Consider the following 22,336-nt stretch of genomic DNA (forward strand, 5'->3'; position numbering starts at 1 on the left):
TGCTTTCTGAGACTGTTGTGATTTCTCAAAGTTCAAATCCTCTGGTAGCTTGTCAATAGCTGAACAGAGTCTCTGAAGATGTGAAGGTGCCCAATCAGCATAAACTCCCATCACAAATTTATAGGATGCCCATCTCTCTCTGCCATCCAATTCTGTGAAATCAAACTTGCGGATGTAATAATGATGGTAGGTAGTCCTCACTCCATTAATCACAGAGTAGTGGCTGTATATCCTTACTGAATAGTGATGATGTGAAATTAAAAAGGCCAGAATCTCTCAATATAGCTTCTTTTTACACTCCACAATCCTGAAGAGCTTGACCACACCTTGTATTGAAAGATCATGCTATATGCATTTTGCTGATCTGCTATATCAAAAATCTTTTATTCATGTTAACTATGGTGTTTGTTTAGTTTGTATCTGGAGCACATGAGTGAGCTGGCAATCACGTGAGAACACGCTCGCACCATAGCAGAAATGGGGAGGATTTGTAAACTGTAGATCCACTAGTCCCGATATGTTTACATCAGAATATACATTTATCTGAATCCATGGTTGTTTGGAAGTTTAAAAATATATACATTCCAAATTCAGAAACATAGCTTCCAATCCTCAACATAGAAATCAGGAAATGTTCAAACCCCTGATCAATGAATATATCTAGGAACATTCAGGATACCTTTTCAGGTTTATAAATGTTTATAGTATAGAAACCATTATAGTATAGAAACCATTATAGTATAGAAACCATTATAGTATAGTTACTCCAGCAGACACTGGAGAGATTTCAACTAATGCACAATACTACATACATCAAACCACCCAATCCACCTATAAAAAGGAAACACTCCAAGTGCAGTTGAGAAAGGTAGTCAGCAGAGCAGAATCCAGTTTAAGCCTTTTGGAATCTTTGCTGACAGGTATTGTGTAAAGGCTTGGTTTGTGGATTGCAGGTAGACCAATTATATGAATCTCATTCTGATTCACCTGCAAAATCAGCAAATCCAGTACCCTCTCATGCTGAATTTCATGAGCAGAGAACATGGCAAAAAAAACCCTCCAGCAGCTGCCCTGGTTGTGAGTGAATATGCATCTTATTTGCCTGATCTTGGTGCTCAACACACAAGTATACTCAACCAGATCATTGAGTTTCAATGTAGTGTGATGTGCATCTCCATTGAATGTAAAGATCAGCTTTTGAAACAATCAGATTGGGGTCAAACCTCTGCCAAGCATATGTTGATATGCCCAATTACTGCTGTATGAAAGTCAGAGCTTTTGCAAAAAGGAATGTGTAATTGATAGTTCAGAAAGCCATGTGCTTTGTAAACCAAGCAATTCCATGACTTTATGGCTAGCTGGTAGTTGGCAGTAGGCATTAATTAAGGTATGAAAGGGGGTGGTAGCATATGAATCATCAGCTTCATCAGCATTCTCATCATCATCTTGTTGCTCATTGTATTCTGATCACACAAGGTCTTGCATGAGAATTGGATATTCACAATGAAGTTGCTTCATCTGGCTGCTGATATAGGGTTCTGATTCCATAAGAGCCCCATCAAGAATCAAGAATATAGTGTGTTTGAAGCTCTCATGAATCAGTAAAACCTTTTCAACATCACACTTGTTGGTTTGCTGCACAAATACTTTGTATTTACAGTATTTATTCTTCCCAATCAGTACATTGCAGTTATTTGGCACAGCATACTTCTTTGCCTGGTCAGCATAGTGCATCCTGATATGCATGTTTGATCAGTGTTTCAAAGCATGTAACATCTTACCTGCTTTTGGGGCAATACTGACAGTGTTGATTGAAATGTCCTCTGTCAGAAGTGTCACAATTCAATTGAACACTGGTGAATTCTGCCATGATCTCAGCATCTATACTGCCCAGCTAGTCAACCATGGTGTCTTGGCAGCCATGACAATAGCATCTATCACTTTCTGAAGTATAGTTCAGGCATTGGCAACCACACTTTTAAGTTCATTGTACCCAACAGATATCTGAGAAGTCAATAGTGAATTGCTTCTTGCAATAGCATCAAAAATTTTAGCAAGCAACAAACATGAAATATTGGGATCAATTGACTGTTCATCAAAGAAGTTATAGAGAGCCTGCTGAACAACAGTCTGAATCCAGTCAGGCTTTAGGACAAAGCAGAGTATAATTGGGATCATAATTGAAGCTCAGGTGTATTTCTGAATTTAGTAGAACTTCAGATGGGTAATTGGGAACTGCAGTTGGGTCCAGTGTCTCTGAAATGAAAATCTCTGTAGGGTTTGGCAGTATTTCTTCTGCCCCTCAGGTGTCAATATATGTGATATCAATAATGTATGCACAATTTTGGACAGGCCCAAAAATTCACTATGACAGGGGTCAGAGGGGAAAAATATCACCAGATTCAGTGCTGAACAGATCTTCAAAACTGGGGGACTTTTCTTGATCAATTTATAGGTCTTCTACAGTGCTTCTCACTTGCAAACAGTCTGCTTCACCTTAATTTCAGCCTGCAAATTGAGTAGCTGGTAATGGTATTGGCTGTATTTCATCAAGTCAAAATTCATATTGAACCTCTCTGCATTGGAGACAGTACAGCTCCAACAGGAGACTGTTGCAGTAGAGTATTTGATTCCAGTATTGTCATTTTGCTGTGGCATGTCACCAAGATAAGCAATACAAGAAGCAATGATTCTGACAGTTCCTTCACCAGTTACCACAATGTCAAATCCTCTTTCAACTGCTTGTAAACCAGGAGCCAATGCCTCCACAACATCAGAAAAATTTGTAGCATGAGACCTGAGAGCAATTGTATATGCATTGTTTCATCATCTTCTTTCAGAATCATTAAGTCCCACAGGGATTATATAGAAGCCAGTTATATTTCAGTACATGTTTCAATATAGACTGAATCTGTCAATGAACAGCAGGAAGGGAATGAATATAGTTCTCTTGATAAAGTTGCCTGGACAGAGCATCTTGATCAGCATATCCCTTCTATATGCCACAATTTCCAGTTCACTCCAGAGCAGAGTGCTAAGTCAGAGCTCTTGTACATATGATATGTGGCAAATTGTATTCATCACTTGCTGTACAAAGAACTCATTTGTTTCTGAGGATTTGTAGCTACCCAATCTGTCAAAGATGTAGTCAAGATGAACATCCAGTCAGGCTAGAATGTTGTCTTCATGTATGATGTGAGTTTCCTGGTCTTCCAGTAAGAGCAGCTTGTTCAGGCAAAGCAGAGGTTTCAGTGAATGGATTCTTTTATTAAAGCTGCTGGCAGTAATAGTGTACTGGACAATAAGAACAATTTCATCAGATTTTGTGCAGGCCAGTCTCTGGTCCCAACCCACAAATTGAATTCTTCTAATATGGATTTCTTGTTCATTCTAAGTGCACTTACATGCAGCATTGTTGCACCTGAAACAAATAAAATCAGAAGGAAAGACTGATGTCCTGTCAGAATATCATGCAAAGTCATCTGATGAACATCTAATAAAGCTCCCCCAGCTCCATGATTGCCACAATTCAGTCAGGTTGTTAACTAGATCAGCCATACCAATATATATCTTCTTGTGAAATACAGGAGATCTTGCCAGTAATGACAAAAGAGCCACAGGATCCTGAAAGAATAAATTAGATGTAAGAGATGTCTGTATTAGTTGCTTCTCAGCAGGCAAAAGAGTTGGCATTTTCAATGGAACAGCCAGTATGAATGCCCATTGAATGGGAAGTATAGAGAATTGAGCTCTGCATTTCTTCTTCAACATGCTCAGCCCCAATGGTAGAGATCTCAGTGCACTAATGTCTTCAGGAATCTGTAAGACTTCCTGCAGTGTCTTATAGTGTCAGCAAGATATTTCTGATTTTTCACACTATAATTCTAAAGCAAGCATGAAGTGGTCCAGCATTTCATCAGGCTCTGCATGTGCATAGACTAGAACCTCCAACAGGTCATTTATTATAGTTGGGATGTAGGTCTCAGCTGGCTGGTCACCCAATAAATCCTCTAGTTGTGAATGAAAATCAGAATCTCCATTGCTAATCAGGTGCACTGGATGTAATATAGTCTGTAACCAGGGTTCAGATTCAGGCTCTTCATACTGTTGTGATTCATTGTTATCAACTGATTTCATGGGTAGAGCTGCCACTGCTTCTTGTATAATCTCCTGCACTCTGATATCTTCTGGTTCAGAATGAGTGTTGGATAGAGCATTGAGTGAAGCATCAGAAGCATCTGAAAGACTTGCTGCATCCTGTATACAGTAATTAGAATGATGCAGGCTGACAGAGAATTCAAGATCTTACACTCAACCCTGACTTCTTAGTTTGATTGTTTGGCTGAATGTTGGGTTCTACTGAAGGTAAAATGCAATTGCAATCTTGCAATTCCCATAATAAATGGGCAGACTGTCTGCACCTTCAAAACTGCAAGGCTGGAAATGGCAAATGAAGTTGCCTTCTCCAAAACATATAATCCTCTATATGCCTCAAGTACCTCAGACCTCACATGTTTGCTTGAGGTTTATACACCAGTTTCCACAGTGGTTGAGTTTCAAGTTGCAGGAACAGTAAGGGTTGCTGCAGAATTGCTTTGAGATAAAGTATGTAGGAATTAGAAAGAAAATTGCTGTTTGATTGGGGAATCAGACATATTATAGCAAAGTTGAATGTTAGAGCAGCTGCAAAATGTGCCAACTGTGCCACAGACCAACTGTAATATCTCAATCATCTAGATCTGTAATTAGCTCTAAGGGATGCAAGATCAGCAATAATCTGTATCCTCCTAAATGATCAGCCTATTTCAAAGAAATCAATCACTTAGCAGTGTTGAATTTTAGAATGTAGGGGAATATGGATACAGATCTGAATAGCAACTTGAGCAGTTAAATGCACTTCAAGTCAACTATATAATAGATAGTGAACCTCTCCAAAATTCAAGCATTCACTCTCATTCATTCTCAATGGCAATTCAATAGCCAAAATGTCAGAGACACAGAGCACACCAGCACCAAAAAGAACAGCTTACACCTTCCCATGGGCCCAATCACACAACATGCCAAAGGCTTAAGGAGCATTATTCAGTTCAAATACAAGTATCTGAACTGAAGTGTTCTCTGATCATACAGAGATTGAAAAGTGGGTTTGAGTGGTGGAGCACAAGATACAAAATCAGGTGCAATGGGCCTATATATTGACATTAAATACTGATCTGATTCCTGATACCATTCAGGAGATGCTGAGCCTTGAGAACTGGGAAGCCAGGAATGACTCATATTTTTATGAACTTTCTAGATGCATGTCAGACCTCTGTAAAGGTTGGAAATGTAAGATCTTGAGTAGCTTGAAGGTCAGAACAATGTTTCTAAACTCCTAGTTATGATATAAACTGATCTCATTTGCAGGATCATGTCAGGGAATGTATTGAACTCAGCTTGACTGAGAATCCCAATTTCAGACTTCATGAAATAACCAATCAACAAAAGCTGATCAGCTATTTTGCCCAATTATTCAAGTGGGACCAATTCTGTAAAGTCTTTTACTGGGTCAAGCTGTGTGTCAATTTTGAGAAGTCAGCTCCACAAGGGAAATGGTATTTTGAATGTAAGTCAATGATAAATCTTAATTATCATGATTTCTGCTCTGACAGTTATGGCAATAGAGGTGTATGCAAATTTAGCAGCATACATGAAGCTGTATCTTGATGACAACAGTTCAAAACAGGATACATCCACCCTGTTAATCTACATCTGGAATTCTGTACTCAAGCTCTGGGACTGCTTGACACAGAAACCAGGACTGAGAGATGTCAATTCAGACAACTTTGCCTGATGGAAGATCCAACCAAGGAAGCCAAAGACTGTCCATGTTGAGACTTTGCCAGAAATTCTGAATGCAGTCCAGTTAACATCTAGTATGCCATCCAGAGAACTTAATTTACATCTGGCTCAGGCAGTGCAAGCTCTGCAAGAGCCAGAGAATGACAATTCAGACAAGAAGAATTGAAATTCTTTGTAGAACATTACAGAGAATTATTTTAAGACTGCAACAAATTGGCCTGCCTGTTTAAAGAAACCTGCACCAGCCACAACTGGTTGCATGCTCTGAAAGAGACACAGATTCTAGTTGAATACATGAAAAGATGCCTTCTCAGATCAAAATTGGCTGTTAGTTTGTGCTTTAAAATAGATTTCAGGGTTTGATATCTAGACTTCAATGCAATGCTCTGTTATATCAATGCTTGCAAGAGCTGAATTTCACTATATTCAATATATATCTCTTTATCATTCACCATAATCAGCTGTAGGAGCTCTAAGCAAAATGAGTTAGCACTTAGTAATGTATAAATAGACACATCCTGATTAGGAAATCCAAAATAATCAAGCAGACATGCTAGATATAATAATCTCTTCTCACACAAAATCTCTCTCTTCTTCTCTTCTTTTCTTTCTTTCCTTCTCTTGAGCTTATTATATTTCTTGTTACCCCTCTTCTTCTATTCCAATATCAAGATAAGTGGTGAATTTCAGAATGAAATAAGGAACTGCAGCAAACTGAAGGACAATATATGCAGAAATAGCAAAAAATGACTCCACAAACACATAAATTGGCAGCAGCTCAGAATGAGCACTCCCCAATGTTCATAAAAAAGAAGCCAGGGTGAAAGCCCTCAGCTGTTAAAGAAGAGTCTGCTATAATAGGTAATACACTCTGTGGCTACTGTTTGACATTTGTGTATACAGCATACATCAAAAAGTCTTATTTCTGCAAGCAAGAAACCACAAAGGCCTGCATCAATTGTGCAGAAGATAAAAAAGCCTGTGCTCCTGTCTTTTCAGAGCTACAGAAGGAAGTGGCAGCATTACTGTCTGATTATAATGATTTCCTTAGACTTAAGAACACAACACTCTGAGAGAAATTGAAAGCCAGTATGGCAGAACAGGCCACTGATCTTAGTGAATTGCTTACCAAAATGGCATCTCTGTCAGTTCAAACTGACAAATTCCCCTCTTTCTTCTTCTTCAATGCTGAAGTTGGTGCTGCCACTTTGACAGCATTGGAAAAGCTTGTGTCCATCCAAGCCAAACAAAAAGAGCTTGCAGAGCATATATTCCACTCTGTCAAGATAGATTGAACTGATTAAATATTATACATTCAACTCATGCTAATGTAGTTATATATATAGAATATTGAAAGAATCTTGACTAACATCTGTCAGAACTTAAAGTTCAATTGTTTATCTTCTGCAGTCAGTATACTTGATGCAATGTCAGGATGAATTGAACTGACTTTGATATTTAATGACAGAAAAAGTGAAAGACAGAAGAAACCATCTATAAATCAGCAGTCAAGATAGGCCAATTTGCTGCTGCTCTGCCCTTTGCTACATTCACTCCTCCCCTTCTCTTCCCCACTCCAATCACACCTTCTCCCTTCATTCAGTTACAGCTGAATATCTCTGCATCAGGCCTGTCTCCAACTGGAGGCAGTGGAGCCAATTTGCTCAAAAGTACAATCAAGCAGTCTGAATGAGCTCACTCTGATGATTCTTCTGTACTGGTTTTACACCCTGTCCCTGAACCAGAGACTCCAACTGGGGAGGCTCAAATTTAAAAAAAAAAAAAAAAAAAAATTCATTACAATTCAGGTTGTGTGGGTGGTTTGTAATACTTAGTTAGTTCCTAGTAATTGAAAAGCTTCCAAATTGGGTTCAAAACCCTCAAGTTTAAAAATATATACATTCCAAATTCTATACATTTCAGACCCTTTATATGTGCATTGTAAATATATGGTTGATCTACAGTTTCAAGCTTGTGACCTGTGGTTCAATGGGTTGCATCAGATAAACGTTTTCCGACGGTTGCCCGAAAAGCTCATTTTTCCGGTATGGCACCTGTAGCTGCTGACAAAGTGGCTGGGAAAGTGGATGACATAATCAATCAATCATCAATCAATCATGATAGAAAATCGATAGACGATTTTACTCTGTACTCTGTACTCCGTACAGAGTAGATATATAAAAGCAGTGCAGCCCGAACGACTGAAAGGGAGGTATGCCAGAGAAATTGATCTGTTTTATTGTCCAGTATCCGAATGTCTGTGAGAGATGGAGTGGAAACCAACAAAGTTCTTCGAATCAGTACCTCGATCGAAACCCTACGCGCTTTTGGTTCTGAACCAGCCTATCAACCCCAATGCGTATAAAATATTGAAGCAGCATGGTATTTCTGTAATTATATCCTTTCCTCGTAAAGCAAGATTTTAACTGGTCTATGTGTAACAGCGTCGTTTACAATCTGCGCTGATGGCGGCGCGAATCGCTTTTATGAGCTCATGAGGAAAAACGGGACGGAGTCCACGGAGGTGAGCAGAGAGTCTCTCTTTGTCCCTATGCCTAAAATATTTTGTCCACCACGGATGGGGCTGCTAACCCGATATACCAGTAGCTTCCAAATGCCATCGTGGGTGACTTAGACTCTATTCGTCCATTTGTACGAAAACATTACGAGAATCTAGGTGTCCCAGTGCTTGAAGACCCAGACCAATATTCCACAGACTTTACCAAGTGCCTACGACATCTAAAATCCAACATTAGGACCATTGTATCCTCAGATATATCTCCAGGGCCTCCCCAATCCACAGCGGAATCTGAGGTTCAGGACAACGGAACCGAGCCGCATCTAGACGTGCTCGTGCTGGGCGGCCTAGGTGGCCGTGTCGACCAAGCATTCTCTCAAATCCACCATCTCTATACCGCGTCTCAATCGTCCCTGTCTGCGGCTGATAAGCCCGCCGGAGATTTGTACCTGATTTCAGAAGAGAGCATTACATTTCTGCTTCCGGAAGGCAAAAGTACCATCTTCACGCCTGGTGGCAACTCGCTGGAAGCTGAATCTCGTTGGAAAGCCCCAACTTCAATACCCGGATCCCATAGCGCTTTAGATGGAGATAAGCCCATCTCAGAATGTCCAGAAAAATGCTACCTATCGGAAAATGTTGGCATAATACCTGTTGGTGGACCTTCTGTGATAAACACAGAAGGTTTAGAGTGGGACGTGCATGACTGGAAGACAGAATTTGGCGGGCAAGTCAGCACGAGTAATCATATTCGTGCCGATATGGTTGAGATTAGGACGACTGCGCCGGTGTTATTTACTGTCGAGTTAGCAGATTGGTTGAAGTTTCATGGACGGGTGTGACCTTCATTTAATGACTAGCAGTCCTTGTCATTTCGAAGCGGGCGAATAAATGCAACATCCTATGTACTAACCATATATCTCTTTTTTTTCCGCTGATTTGTCAGTGGAGAGAAGGTTGAGACACTGTCGGTAAACAACCCGCGAACCCGAGGAGCATCAGCAGGTTTCTTCTTTTTCATGCTAAGTGCCAACCTACTCTTTCTACAAAGTAGAGTGGCCATTGTAGCTTTCAAATAAGCATATCAACCTTCAATTATCAATCTATCTGCGGCTCCTTTTTGCCTGGTTCTCAATTTGTCCTCCTCCACATCCCACTGGCTAGCTTTCATTGTAGACCAGAGGCAGATAGCGCATAAGTGATCAACCAAACCTTTTCTCAAACGCTACGAAGCGCAACCTTGCCTACAGTTGCTCGCTGAGTGCCATCGAACGAAGGTTAAGGACAATAACACTACGAATACGAATAGAGTGTCGCCCATGTCTCGATCGGTCGGCAGCTGCGACAGTGAATTGAGGATTTAAGAGTATCAAATCTTAAACCGGGTTCTCATCAAGCTAGTGACACGATTGCGGGGGCGAAATGCCATGGCGCTATCAATAAAGGTGGCGTAGACCGTCAGGGCAAAGCGTTCCGCGAATAATAGCATGCTAAGTCGCTAGGCAAGCCACAGGTGCTTTCGGCAGTCGCCAAATTGGGTACAAGTCCGTTTGACGCGACCTGTCTGAAAGGGACGAATTTGCGGGCGCAATGGGCAAACCAATTTTCCTCCTGCGCATGCAGCTGAATTGGCAAGTGAATGGCATTGTTGGTCTTCCAACTGCCAAGTGAGGCTAAAAAAAGCCCGTTTGGGGCCGGCTGTGCCCCTTTTGGTTGTGGTAGCTACCAATCGACGTCGCTAAGCTGCAGTTTACGGGCACGAAAACCCCGACTAGTACTCGCCTTCTCAGGTTTAGAAGAAGTACGCTTCTCGTTGCCTTTGCATCCTTTAGCACTGCTAGCCTTATTGAGAACTTGGGGAGAGAGCTGGGGGCTTCACCATCATTGAGGTCATTGTCGTCTCCAAGGTCATAGTTTAGAACTAAGTTTTTAATGCGTTGCTGCTCCTCGCGCTCGGCCTGTTGCTGAGATCTCATAGCAATCGCAAAGCTGGAGTCCGATGGAAGATCAATTGTTCGGGTCTGGGGCATCGTCAGTGTACTTTGTTTATTTTACAAGAATAACGGGAATTTACCTGCTGACGATTTCCTCGTTTGGTCATGAGTGAGAATGCCATCGTGTTTGACGCTGCTGCATTGTTTTCGCGATCTTCAGCTGCCGTAGGTTCGCGAGTTGTACGTCTCATTGGCAGGGGTACGTCAAACATTGCTTTGCGTTCGAATTTACGCGATTCCAAGCTTTCCGCCATGATCTTCTCAAAGGCACGGTCAAATTCTGCTTCCGCTTCAGGATCGCGTTCCTCTTCCTGTCGAGTGACGATTATTCGCTCTTCTTCCTCCTCGGACTCAGGCTCGGCGTCTTGATCAGTGTTATCAACAGCAGCCTAGAAATTCGTCAGTCGAGCCGTGGATGCAAGAATAAATAATGGGAAACATACTTCAGCCTCCTCACTCGAAAACTGATCTTCTTCGCCTTCTCCAAGAGCGTCGTCCTCAAGCTCATCTTCTGACGAGGAGCTCTCACCGTCTTCTTCAGGTTCGGCTGCCTTGCTACCATCTTGAACTTTGTAATTTTGCGCTACGGCTTCACTGAATAAGCGAGCCGCCTCTTCCAAGTCGGTTGCAAGCTTCCATTGGGGGCGAGTAAGGGCATATGTGTCGTGTACGAGGAAATCTATATCCATCGGCATAGGATCCTTGGTGTGAATATAATACTACTATGATCAGCAACCTGACTAATTGTGTAATCATTTGACCTTACCTGGAAGAAGGTTAAGAAGAAGTCCAGTTTCTTTTTGGAGTTACCGCGGTCAAAACAAACGCCACAAGTATCAAGCATCGTGCAAACAAGGCGAATGCGGAAAAAATCGTCAGGAAGATCAAGGGGACAGATTTTGCCTGGAATGGGGGTGCCACCCTCTATAATTCCGTTAATTGTGAGCGTGGGTAGCAGGGAATTTTAAGGGAAAGGCATACCGTGCCCAAAAGTAACGATACGATATAGAGTATCAAATATCACAGGAGAATCAACCATTTTATAGTTGTAGAGCTCTCCGAGGTACTTGACGTCGGCAATGCGCTCCTGGTTAAATTTGAAATCGTTCTGTTCTAGGCCTATTGTGATCCGCTCGAGAGAATTATCAATAATGTTAACAACAAAATCTTGATGATAGCGGTAGAGTGCGCTGACAAGTAAAGCCAATAGGTGAATATTGCCGTACTTGACTTTGGCGGGCTTGCTGAATACACTTTCAAGTATGCGGACAACCTATGCTTATCAGCATTATGATCCATAAAAAGATGTATACTTAACTCACCTCCGGCTCCTCCCAGTGTAGCTTTCGAACCGACTTGAGAATCTTGGGATAATTGCGCTTGTTCATATCAAGATACACAAGTTTTCTCACGAATAACTCCATTGGAGTGCGCTCTTTCTGCTGTATGGCTGGTCTTGGGGGAGGGTCAACGTAGTACATAGCATTTTCAAGTACCATTCGTTCCTGTTGTCCTAAATGCTGAGCTGCTTTCTTCCGTCCAAGGGTTTCGAGGAAGGATGCCATTCTCGGTGCAGTCTCCGGGTTCCGTAGCAAATACCGACCACAGTTTTCAAGCAAATTGCCAATTATCTCGATGTTCATCCTTGAAAAGTCATCCAGACTGACCTTAAAGCAGTGAAATATGACATGTTCAGGCACGACACCAAATTTGGTGAGTTCAGCGAGATATCGAATATTACTCGTGCGCACTTGTCCGAGGAACTCTTTCTGCTTGCGACGTTGGAGGCTGCGGAATTCCTCGTCCAAATATGAAATTAAACCTTGGGGAATATCAGGAAGATATTGGCCTAAGGTTGCCACCAATCGAGCATACAAAGGAAGTAGATCTGTACGGCCCTTTGGGACGTCTTGCATAGCCTTTATCAGCCTATTTCGCGAGGCTTTGGAGTTTAGGAAACAAAATTCCAAAGCCAACTGGTCGACGGCATCTTTATGCTGGAGTTCCGGGAGCCTTGCCAATAGGGTATCAACCTGAGCACCAACGGTTTTGTTAACGATAGCTGTTGACTGGTCGTCCGTCTCTCGAGGAGTACTTTCGACAGGTTGTCCCGGCCGCTCCCTTTTATCTTCGGATGTGACCCCGTTTGGCAGATCAGCATCTTTATTTTTTGCTTGTTCATCGGCCTCGCCTTTCTTTTTCTTGCCATCTTCAAGCAGCACCGCCGGAACCTTACCCTTCAGATCAACAAGGTTCTCATAGAAGCGACGCTCTTCTTCATCTTCCCAGATTCCTGGCCCTTCGCCTTGTCCACGCAGATATTCGCCAGTCTTCACAAGCCCAATGGTTCCACTACTGAGGCTGTCTAAACCTTCCTTCTCAGCCAGTTCCGGCATCTCCGAGCCTAGAATGTCGCAGAGTATTTGAGTGTTTGAAACCAGTTTTTCTTGGGCCTTGGATTGTTTCTCAAAGTTGGACTGTCGGTCTTCCAGAATCTCTCCGCTTTTCACATACGCCTCGGCGTTGCGGCGGCTCAAGGCAGCCAGAGCTTTGTGATCACGAACAACATGCTTCTTCACATCATCCAGGTACTTGATCATGATATTCCTGAATCGGGTCTGCAATTTCTCATCGGATACCAGAGGCGGGTCATCCGCTGAACCAATATTGACCATGGATTCATCGCCAGAGGCCTCAGGGGCCTCTTTGCTAGTCACTGTTGTCTCACCGCTGGGATCGACGTTTTTCCTACCATCGTCTGCTCTTTTGATGCCCATGATATCCCAACCGTAGTTTTTAGCGAACAAGACAGCAAGGGGCAAGTTCTGATGTTCACGATCATAGCCGAGTAGGTCCTTGATAACCTCCAAAGGGAACGGGTCTGCATCTTTGTCTTGGCTGACCTTCGGCGCAGTATGTGATTGTTTACCTTTTAGCTGACCATCGGAAACTTTGCTACCAGCTGTGGGTGTTCCATCCTTCCCCTTCGACCCTAAATCTTCTGGCCGTTCCACATCGTCCAGGGTGCGCAGAAGCCCCACCAGCCACAGCTCCGATACGACACGAAGCAAAACACGTTGCCGTACAAGACGTTCCTTTTCTTCCTTCTCTCGTACTTCTTGCGTCCAAGCTTTCAGTTGTGCCTTGTCTGGCGTGCTCATACCGCGGCCCAGCAGCCAGCCGAGTTGCTTTGTGAACTCATGAGGACCGAAACGCTGGTGCAGTGCACTAGCAACTTCGACCCCCGCTGCTATTTCTCCAGGTGATTTGAGTTTGCAAGCACCCTCATAGAAAGCAGATATAATTTCTGAGAGATATTTATGTAAAGACAGGGTCCGGATCTCCGTGAGAAAGGTTGGTTGAGCGGAAGCGGTGATTCCGGTTCGAAGACGTTTGATAAAGGCAGTGTTTTTCTTCAAGGAGGAATCAAGTGATTTATTGACGAGAAAAACATCTATAGAAATGGCTTTTAGCTTAGCGCTGCGAATTCTCATGCTCTACCATACAAGCAACGGTGACTGCGGGGTTACGACGACGGTACCTGGTTCTCCGATCCAAGCCTTTATATTTGAGTCACGCAGCTCTCCTGGAAAAATCATTATTAGCGACCCTTCTTGGATACTCGTTTATAAAATGCAGATCACATACTCTTCCTTGCACGATCCATCTTCTCCTCCGTCCCCGATTAGTCGAAATGTCTGCGAGCAATTTAACCCCGAGCGACCCGGTATCTTCTAAGGAGCACGAAAGAAAAAGGTAGTACTGAGAAAGAGGCCGCATTGGGCATTTGTAGGAGCAGTGAACAAAGAAGAGAATCGGTCGCAGGTCGAAGTGTGAAGCTTGTAGAACTGATGAGCTGACGAATGACAGGGTGAGCTTGCAGGTACCTTGAAGATTCTCGATAACCTTTAGCAGTCCGAAGGAATGCAGAGGAAACCGCAGCTTGGCTACAACATCACATCTGCAAAGTACTGAGCTGAGGATAAGTATAGTGGAAATAGATAAATAAATTCAGGCTCCGCCTGAGGGTAACTAAGTTAGGTCAGACCCAGCAAGGTGATGTGCGGTTCGACCTCGCTGCCCGCCGGCCGCTCATCATATCATCGAACGCCGGCGTTGAGATGCCCGCTTATCTAAGCTCCAATTTAAGGTGCAACTAACTAACTAGTGTGGTGACTAGCGTTATCTACTCCTACAACCCTGTCACGACATCGGCGGCAACCAGCGCAATGCATCACGACTCTGTCCAAGACCAACTTCTGCCATGAAGCGCGATTAAGAAGGAAAATAGTCGCATAACAGCCGGCGGGATGTACAGCCTCCCGATTTCGCACTCAAAGACCGTCAATTCCCGAACAGCGCGAAACCAAGCCGCCTATCCATTGCCTTTATCACGAAGTCATTAGCAAGCTGAACAGGAGCTGAGAGGGACGGAATGACGCTGAAAACAACGGAGAACCTACCATGCTGTCCATGGATTAAAGCATTTTTGTAAAATTCAGCCCCAGCGCGAAATTTTGCGCATAAAAAGAAAAGAAACACATGTCATCGAACACAGGCCATTCCATGTGAGACTTTTTCATCCTTTGATAGCCTTCCCACCGATCTCTGTAAATCCGGCTTCCCTGCCCTTTTCTAACCCCGTCAATCTCTTTTGTAGATGATGCCTCAGATCCTGCTCATTCCAGCTCTGCGACTGTTTGAGGCTTGGAGGGTTCCAACCTTGACTTTTCACGTTCCCAGACGAAGCAGCCTCAGCCGCGGCAAACTGTGACTTGGTACGTTCTTTGGGTGGCGCTGCTGATTTTGAGGCCATTCCCTGCTTGAGAGACTCGAAAGTGCAAACGGTATGTCGTGGGATGTTTCTTCGTTAATTATACGATTGAGGGTTTTGATAAATATCTTTTTTATATATTTATTTCAAGATCAATTGTGCTCCATCGGTAACTTGAATGAGAGACACTTCGCTGGGCTGATGGCTAGGTTTAAATTTGATTTCGATCTCGTGAGCCCGCTGTCCTTTGAACGCCGATTTGCCAGTAGGTGGCGAGGCAGATCGCGTCTATCAAGGTCTTGACGTCGCGAAGTGACCCGGTTTAGCGGGCTGGTTCCAATTTATTTTCGTCCCGCCATGCCAGTCCGAGGACTTCTCAACCAACTCACACTACTAATATCTTTTTTTTTTTTTTTTTTTTTTTTTATATATATATTTAGTTATTAAATTCCAGAGAAAAAGCACGCATTCCCGGTGCTTGAAAGGAAAGCAGAATGGAGGGTTTTGCTCTGACCCTCACTCTCGTTTGTTTGGGCAAAAATGCGATTGATTTATACGAGGTTGGGATGACTTTCGCTCGCTTCGAGGCATTGACATCAGCGGCTTAAATTATCAGCTCCCAGTCAGAAAAGCCCAAGCGAGGGCTTCAAAGGCTTCCCCCCCCGGGAAAGTTTGATTTGTTGTTGTTGATCGGCCCCAAATGCGAGCTGCTGGCGATGGCAGCGCCATATGGCGTTATAGCGCAAGTATTAAGCAAGGCTTTTGGTCCGCTACTACAAATCGAGAGACTTCCTCCGTATGATAGGAGTGACAGCCTTTTCCTTCTCCCCGTTTCGAACTCCTCATCAACAATGCATGAAGGCGCCGCAAAACTGCTTCGGCTGGTATGGACAAATATTATGGCGAGCAGCACCGTCGGTATAAATCTTCGATGGCGAACGGGCGCTTCAGAAAAGACTAGTAACAGCGCGGGAATAGTTGAAATGTATGCAAAAGAGCTCTCGTACGATTTGCGTTATGCTATCCCAGCCAATCTTCCTCTGGTTGGATCGCACTTCGGCTGGTATCGATCGCCGTCGGATTCGTCAACAAAGCTTCTCCCACCCATTCAAAGCAGCTCCTAAGCAACATGAGTGTAGCTGATCCGATAATCCGGACGCTTCTGCGCTCGGCTACTGCCGATTGGCTGAAATAGCATCCGTATAAAACTGGGGACAATGAGGAAGAAAGCCAAAAGCTTTAGCCATCTGCTGCAAAACCGGAGTGTCAAATAGAACAGCGATTGCTACTGGCTTAGCCCTACTGGCATTGTGGGTTTCGAAGTCCGAAAGGTTTGGTTGTGCTCCAGAATGCATCGCAGCATCCGTGATATAGAATAAATACATCGTTTTGATAAACCTCTTGATTCTCTGATAGCCACCTTGGATACCATAAATCGTCAGCTTTGGAAAAGCATTCGCGTTTACAATTTGAGCGCCCCGGCAGTGTGTTACCAATCCATTGACTGTATCTCCGAAAGTGAAGGGTATTCTAAATTAGGCGCAAACATATGAATAAATACAATATCACATCAAATATCACATCAATCCAGTTATCAAAAGGAATCTCCAGCGATCATCGCCATCTTGGGAGCAAGTGAGGTGCTTTATATGCCAGCGTGCCCACAATCGCAAGGGCAGCGGTGACACCCAAACTTTTAAATCCCAGCAGAGATTCTTCCCGAACACGACCGAGATTCGCAACGTGCTTCTTACGCATCGCTTCCGCCCCATTACCCTCCAAATCAAAATCATCCCAGTTTAGTTTTGACAAAAGTTTCTGATAATCCACCACCGTGCCAGACCAATTGTTTGTGATCAAACCTTCAGCTGTTTTATACCAGCTTTGGCAGCCTGGCGACGCAAATGCGGTACTGGATAGTGCCTTTTGGAGATTCGAATTGAACTCTTCGACTTTGCCCGGTTTCGGAGTTATGGCGAGGCCTTGGTTATACTCCCTTGCGCGCAGGACGGCTTTGATCAGTGCAAGGATGTACCGAGATTGGGCCTCGATCATGAGGATGATGGAGTTATGGCCGAGATTTGTGTTGGGGCCATACAGCATGGCAAAGTTGGGAAGATCTTCGACTGCCACACCATAGAGAGCACGAGCACCACCTTCCCAGATTTCAGTCAATGGTCTTCCGTCCCTACCGTATATTTTGATCGGGTGCATGAATTCGACGGTGCGAAAGCCTGTGGCAAGGACTATGAGGTCTAGGTCTTGCTCGACGCCGTCGATGACGATTCCCTTCTCAGTGATACAATCGATATGCCTAGTCTCGAGGGATACATTATCACGAGCGAGGGTTGGGAAGTAATCGTCACTCAGGATCATGCGTTTGCATCCTGGAGGATAGTCCGGGGTCAACTTTTCCCATAGATCGGGTTGATTGGGAAGAGCTTTGTGCATAATATGCAAACTGGCTTTTCGTATCAGCTCTGCAGTATTTGAGTTGGGATCTCGCATCACAACATGGACAGCTTCGCGGAAATCCATTATCGATGCGCGTAATCTCCACAGCGCCGGAGGGCAGTATCTGAATATAGCCCGAAATGGTTTCCAGACGTTCATGTCCAGCCGAGGTACAACCCAGTTTGGTGTTCGCTGGAAGATGGTAAGATGAGAAGCCTCTTTGGCAACTTCGGGGGCGATTTGGGCAGCGGTGGCACCTTGACAAGGGTCTTGTTAGCTCTCAGCCACAAGAAGAGAAATATTATCCTCATATACCATTTCCGATAATGCCAATCTTCTTATCCTTGAGCTCATAGCTCCAATCCCACCTGGCAGAATGCATCATCTTCCCCTTGAAAGTCTCAATGCCGGGAATCGATGGATACTGGGGATAGTTGAGTTGACCAATTCCCGACACCAGGAAGTCCGAGGTGATGGAGTATTCCTCTCCGAATTCAACATCTTTGCTGCCAATCACTTTGACTTTTGTGCACCATTTCTTTTCGACCTCATCCCATCGTGACTCTTCCACCTCGGAGCTAAACCGAATATATGGGTATAGGTTATATTTCGCTGCGACCTTTCGAAGGTAGTTCTGACAAGGTTAGCGGCTTCGACGTAAAAAATGAATTGGTCCATACCAAAATTTCCTGTTGGTCGGAATACAGTCTCGTCCAATCTGGATTCTGTTCGAAAGAGAAGCTGTATAAGTGGGAATAAACTATAGCGCGGAATATTAATTTCTCAGGCCGCGAATACAGGTGTTGGATTAGGTACCATCACAGCAGCACCCCGGATATTTGTTATCTCGCCAGGTTCCCCCGAGACCGGCACTCTTTTCGAGAATGACGAAATTGTGGATATTATTTTTGATCAGATTGATGGCGGTACAAAGTCCTGGAGCAAAGACGCGACTATAAGTAACTATACGTCTGTCTTTTACAATTCCGGCGGCCATCAAGCGTAGCTCAACTTGCCTTACCTGAAATTCCAGCACCAATGATAACAACAGCAGCCTTGGTATATTCCTTGTTGCCGACTGAGGTTCGGGCATAGTTGTTAGGGGCCATGACGATGGAAGTGTTCAAGGGACTCCAGAAAAAGAGAATCAAAGGAAGTCGCACATTAAAGAAACGAATTGTTTCTTAGAAATATGCTGTGGAGTGCCTTGAACATAGTTATAGCAAGCATTATTACGTTATAACTGCGGAACATGGCAGAAGACATTTCAAGCCAGGATTGCCTTGATGCCGAGGGCACGGCAGACGGCAGGATTACATCTGCAAGCACAAGAGAATAATAAAGCCCTGTCAACCATTGGGCTCTTTTGACTATCTTTCGGCACGGCTTAAGGCCCTGCACGTCTTCCCCGCAATCCATCTCCTGGAGCAGGCCTCATCCACGGTGGAGATGCGCACTCGAGCCGAGGGAAGATCGGTGAAAGACATGAGACGAAAGACGGGTGACATAATCCTCTCTTGGCGCCGCGCTCGCCCCAACCCAGATAGGGAATAGCGCAGGTCCCCAAGGGGTCGCGAAGCCGATTGGCGCGGAGCGGGCTTGGCCATTTTTATTTGAATCCGGACATTTCAGCAAAAGGGATCGCGGTCGCTAACCTTCCAGGAAGGAAAGGTGGACGATGGTCTCGAATCGCCTCGGCTCTCCAGTTGAATCCACACTATAATCGAGAGACAACATTGGCCTGCATAAGATTGCGAGCGCACGTTGTACCTGTCATTGAGGATGCCACAAATCGAGTCGTGTAACTGCGTCGTCTCGTCAAAGTTCTGCAGTCATTCCCCACGAGCTTATACGCTTAGCTTGATAATGAACAAAACTGGTGCAAATCATGCGATACAATCATACACAGGAGTCCTTTCCTCGTGTGTAGCGGTAGATTTTCCCAAGTTGAAGTGCCTGTCTCGTATAAACAGTCCAGGCCCTTGGATGAAGATTCTGGACGATGTCACCCAGTTTACCAAGTTAATTTAACACATACACATCCACAACGCCAACGGAGTCGCAGTTTCAAGGCGAAGTGCGTTAATATATCCGAAAATTTTGGCGCCGATCTCTCCGGCCCCCAATCCTCCGAATACGGAAATCAGACCGGGCTATATCATAGAAACAGGGCGCACGCCGATCCTTAGGTGCCATTTTTCAATGTGTTGTCCCAGACGAAGGAAAATGCGCTTACAGGGGTGAGCAAAGTCATCAGGCTTTATAGTTGTCTTTCCAACCCTCATCTGCGCTCTATTTTTCAAAGACTTGGTTGGGACACTTTATCACAAATCGTTTCTTCCTTCAGCTTGATTTCCCTCTAGTTTTATGGCGAACGCCATTTAGAACACACTATGTCCTCGGACGCACCTTCAAGAATTCATCTCTTTCTTCTCTTGATAGCCGCTTTGCTGCTGGGCCTCAGCTCAATTTTGTCACTCATCTTCAAAAGCGCTGCTTTCTTTCCTCGCAAAGACTTTATACTCCTACATGGAGCTGAAAGCTCTTACCGTCATGATATAAAAACCAGTCCATCTCTTCCTATGTTCCCCACCTATCTCGATGACGGAGCGATCGGACCCGTTTTGGGCAGCGGCTTTCTTTGCTTGTTTCTCTCCCTGATCGCTGTCATACTTGTATCGACTTCTCTACGCAAAGGGCCTTTGCTGGTGAGTGCTCATTTCATCGAGAAACCCTGATTTCTACAAATCTAATGCAAAAAGCAGATGGTAACCCGCTCGCCGATTCTCATACTCTCAATACTCCTCGTACAGTATCTCTTCAGCTTGGGGGCTCTGATACATACTTTTTTAATCCACCATCTATCCGCCCACTTTGAACCAAGTCATCGCGCTAATCCGTACGATCATGGTATCTTTGACCCAGAAACATGGACATGCGAGATATATTCTTGGCACTCCTCTATGGGTCGCGAGGTCAGCTTTCTCCATCGTCAATGTATTTTTGAGGAGGCGAGCCGGTGGGCGTTAATACCAGTATTGATATTTTCGACCGGGTTTGGTGTGTTCGCGGTGTTGGCAATCGTAGCTGAAAGAGCCATTATTATCGCAAGGGAAAAGACTAAAAACTTTGAAGTTGATGTTGCTTATGATTATGATAGCCCGTCGGTTTATTCACGCTGATAATTTGGATAATTTGGATTTCATATAAATATGGATTGTACTAAAAAGATGCTCCTGGAGTGATGTGGTATATACCTTTGTATTATGCTATATAAGTAATTTGTAGGTTATAATACACTCTTCCTCTGTCAAGGGCTGTAGTAGAACGTCCGTGCATGGGGGCCAAGTGGAATAAATAAGTAACCCACCATTGGCTGTCTACGTGCTTTAACTTCGAGCATGAAACCCCTCAGTTGGTCTTAACATACATGCAACTGGCAATCAAAAGTGGGCTTTTATGCATCTTCAAAGGCCAGGCCACTAGGGGTTTTCCTAAAATTAAAATAGTTGTCCATTTAAGTATCCAAGATCTACCTCTTCTGTATTAACTGCAAAGTCTCAAGTATATACAACATGATCCTCCCAGGCCACTTTAAATGTAGCTCGCTGACCTCGTCACCAACACGAACAAAAATTGTAATCCTAGTGTATTTTGCTTTCTAATTCAAAAGTGTTTCCACGGAGAGATGAGGAACGGAAATACCGGCCTTGCCTGCGACTTGTCATTGTTTATTTTCAGGTAGCCGAGGAAGGTTCGTTCCACCTGTTTGGGAGATAATTTCAATAGGAGTAAACCAAAAGGACACATTAAAGAGAAGAGCCAGCGGCTGCCCAGATGAGATGTAAAGAGAGCCGCCAAGTGCTTCCGCAATTTTGGAGCGTTTGGTTTACATCAGCAACAGTCCTAAATGGAGGAAGAAATCAGAAGATCAATCCCCTTGCAGTTTTGCACAATGTAATAGAAATCGCACAGGACATCGTGGGCCAAGACTCTGCCTTCTAAAGACGGCTGACATTGAGAAATTGACGTTTCTTTAATGTTGATGCCTTGGAATTTGGAAAGCGGGCATACAAGGACCCAAGCTCTTGCAAAGAGTATGCTTTTAATGGTTCTTTCCTGTGGGCCATTGCGAGGCAAGTCCCTGACTTCCAGGGATCCAGGATGTACTGTGAAGGCAGAGAGCTTATATTTTGGATGGTACTTACGTGGAACATGTGATAGACAGTAGTCAGCGAAGCTTCTTCTACATAGCTGGACCTTACGGTATCTCAATTCGTGGAAAGTTTGGCTGTATGCTAGATTAGGCAATGATTGTCTGGTTGACCATTTGGAGAGTTGCCGCTAAAATGAGTTTAGCGTGATAGCTTATTCCAACTTCATTTCGCTCCTCCAGCGCGAGCGACAGTGACGGTGATCTGAATTTCAAGCCCGTCAGCTGCCTCGACAAATTTAAGAAAGGCCCTCTGCTCGAAGGACAGCAGCTAGGAAACGTGACCGCGGATATCCAACGCGTTGAGGCAGGTCTACTCAGAATGCAAGTCATTCCCGCTCAGCCGGCTGCATGGCCGGAGAGCGAAAACGGGAGGGAAAGCCGTGAAGGTACTCCGTACAGAGTACGAGCGAGGCAGCCCCTGAATTGTGGCTGAAGCTACCCCTCCTCGCGTTTCACTGTGGCTGTGTGGCTCTCACGCCAAGTGATAGGCCAGTTTCATCGCCGTGTGGAGCGTCGCGGGGCCATTTCAGCCCTATAAA

General features: G+C 44.3%; 7 protein-coding genes across 8 annotated transcripts; 3 read left to right on the forward strand and 4 right to left on the reverse strand.

The window, feature by feature from the left end:
* Positions 1 to 8,010: 8,010 nt before the first annotated feature.
* On the forward strand, positions 8,011 to 9,379 carry CIMG_05245 (thiamine pyrophosphokinase). The gene is made up of 3 exons (XM_001245803.2): positions 8,011 to 8,223; positions 8,286 to 8,365; positions 8,449 to 9,379. The coding sequence occupies exons 1-3, from the start codon at positions 8,109 to 8,111 to the stop codon at positions 9,199 to 9,201; spliced, it is 948 nt and encodes a 315-aa protein (XP_001245804.2). The 5' UTR covers positions 8,011 to 8,108; the 3' UTR covers positions 9,202 to 9,379.
* On the reverse strand, positions 9,380 to 14,398 carry CIMG_05246 (nonsense-mediated mRNA decay factor). Its single transcript, XM_001245804.2, has 10 exons — positions 14,241 to 14,398; positions 14,002 to 14,192; positions 13,895 to 13,939; positions 11,676 to 13,807; positions 11,335 to 11,626; positions 11,120 to 11,277; positions 10,797 to 11,072; positions 10,434 to 10,742; positions 10,239 to 10,380; positions 9,380 to 10,176 (listed from the first exon to the last, which is right to left on the reverse strand). Exons 2-10 carry the CDS (start codon positions 14,018 to 14,020, stop codon positions 10,082 to 10,084), a joined length of 3,468 nt encoding a protein of 1,155 aa, XP_001245805.2. The 5' UTR covers positions 14,021 to 14,192; positions 14,241 to 14,398; the 3' UTR covers positions 9,380 to 10,081.
* On the reverse strand, positions 14,312 to 15,416 carry CIMG_13445. 2 transcript variants are annotated; one of them, XM_004446127.1, is made up of 3 exons: positions 15,076 to 15,416; positions 14,817 to 14,983; positions 14,312 to 14,739 (listed from the first exon to the last, which is right to left on the reverse strand). In XM_004446127.1, exons 1-2 carry the CDS (start codon positions 15,167 to 15,169, stop codon positions 14,832 to 14,834), a joined length of 246 nt encoding a protein of 81 aa, XP_004446184.1. In that variant the 5' UTR covers positions 15,170 to 15,416; the 3' UTR covers positions 14,312 to 14,739; positions 14,817 to 14,831. The 2 variants fall into 2 exon arrangements, with proteins under 2 accessions (XP_004446184.1, XP_004446185.1); XM_004446128.1 differs by having other exon boundaries at positions 14,817 to 15,416.
* Positions 15,417 to 15,527: 111 nt separating this feature from the next.
* Positions 15,528 to 16,524, forward strand: CIMG_05247 (uncharacterized protein). Its single transcript, XM_001245805.2, has one exon. The coding sequence runs from the start codon at positions 15,844 to 15,846 to the stop codon at positions 16,249 to 16,251; it is 408 nt and encodes a 135-aa protein (XP_001245806.1). The 5' UTR covers positions 15,528 to 15,843; the 3' UTR covers positions 16,252 to 16,524.
* A 173-nt stretch (positions 16,525 to 16,697) lies between these two features.
* Positions 16,698 to 19,015, reverse strand: CIMG_05248 (monooxygenase). The gene is made up of 5 exons (XM_001245806.2): positions 18,598 to 19,015; positions 18,398 to 18,517; positions 18,262 to 18,341; positions 17,897 to 18,215; positions 16,698 to 17,838 (listed from the first exon to the last, which is right to left on the reverse strand). The coding sequence occupies exons 4-5, from the start codon at positions 17,964 to 17,966 to the stop codon at positions 16,742 to 16,744; spliced, it is 1,167 nt and encodes a 388-aa protein (XP_001245807.2). The 5' UTR covers positions 17,967 to 18,215; positions 18,262 to 18,341; positions 18,398 to 18,517; positions 18,598 to 19,015; the 3' UTR covers positions 16,698 to 16,741.
* Positions 18,952 to 19,188, reverse strand: CIMG_13446 (uncharacterized protein; the record flags this gene model as incomplete). Its single annotated transcript, XM_001245807.1, has 1 exon — positions 18,952 to 19,188. The coding sequence occupies one exon, from the start codon at positions 19,186 to 19,188 to the stop codon at positions 18,952 to 18,954; it is 237 nt and encodes a 78-aa protein (XP_001245808.1).
* A 786-nt stretch (positions 19,189 to 19,974) lies between these two features.
* Positions 19,975 to 20,763, forward strand: CIMG_11498 (uncharacterized protein; the record flags this gene model as incomplete). Its single annotated transcript, XM_012358479.1, has 2 exons — positions 19,975 to 20,289; positions 20,347 to 20,763. 2 exons carry the CDS (start codon positions 19,975 to 19,977, stop codon positions 20,761 to 20,763), a joined length of 732 nt encoding a protein of 243 aa, XP_012213902.1.
* Positions 20,764 to 22,336: the final 1,573 nt, after the last annotated feature.

Source organism: Coccidioides immitis (assembly GCF_000149335.2).
Source record: "Coccidioides immitis RS genomic scaffold supercont3.4, whole genome shotgun sequence".
NCBI classification, from domain to species: Eukaryota; Fungi; Ascomycota; class Eurotiomycetes; order Onygenales; family Onygenaceae; genus Coccidioides; species Coccidioides immitis.

What these genes read in the sequence shown, in the direction of transcription:
- CIMG_05246 (XM_001245804.2), bottom strand. An exon ending in TCTTCTTAACCTTCTTCCAG is followed by an intron (nt 11,073 to 11,119) that starts GTAAGGTCAAAT and finishes TGATCATAGTAG; the next exon opens with TATTATATTCACACCAAGGA. An exon ending in TTTCGAGTGAGGAGGCTGAA is followed by an intron (nt 10,743 to 10,796) that starts GTATGTTTCCCA and finishes ACGAATTTCTAG; the next exon opens with GCTGCTGTTGATAACACTGA.
- CIMG_05245 (XM_001245803.2), top strand. Translation starts at nt 8,109, where the DNA reads ATGGAGTGGAAACCAACAAAGTTCTTCGAATCAGTACCTCGATCGAAA. An exon ending in TAAAATATTGAAGCAGCATG is followed by an intron (nt 8,224 to 8,285) that starts GTATTTCTGTAA and finishes TATGTGTAACAG; the next exon opens with CGTCGTTTACAATCTGCGCT. An exon ending in ACGGGACGGAGTCCACGGAG is followed by an intron (nt 8,366 to 8,448) that starts GTGAGCAGAGAG and finishes ATATACCAGTAG; the next exon opens with CTTCCAAATGCCATCGTGGG.
- CIMG_05248 (XM_001245806.2), bottom strand. Translation starts at nt 17,966, where the DNA reads ATGATGCATTCTGCCAGGTGGGATTGGAGCTATGAGCTCAAGGATAAG. An exon ending in GATTGGCATTATCGGAAATG is followed by an intron (nt 17,839 to 17,896) that starts GTATATGAGGAT and finishes ACCCTTGTCAAG; the next exon opens with GTGCCACCGCTGCCCAAATC.
- CIMG_13445 (XM_004446127.1), bottom strand. Translation starts at nt 15,169, where the DNA reads ATGGCCTCAAAATCAGCAGCGCCACCCAAAGAACGTACCAAGTCACAG. An exon ending in TGGGAACGTGAAAAGTCAAG is followed by an intron (nt 14,984 to 15,075) that starts GTTGGAACCCTC and finishes GGGTTAGAAAAG; the next exon opens with GGCAGGGAAGCCGGATTTAC.
- CIMG_05247 (XM_001245805.2), top strand. Translation starts at nt 15,844, where the DNA reads ATGGCAGCGCCATATGGCGTTATAGCGCAAGTATTAAGCAAGGCTTTT.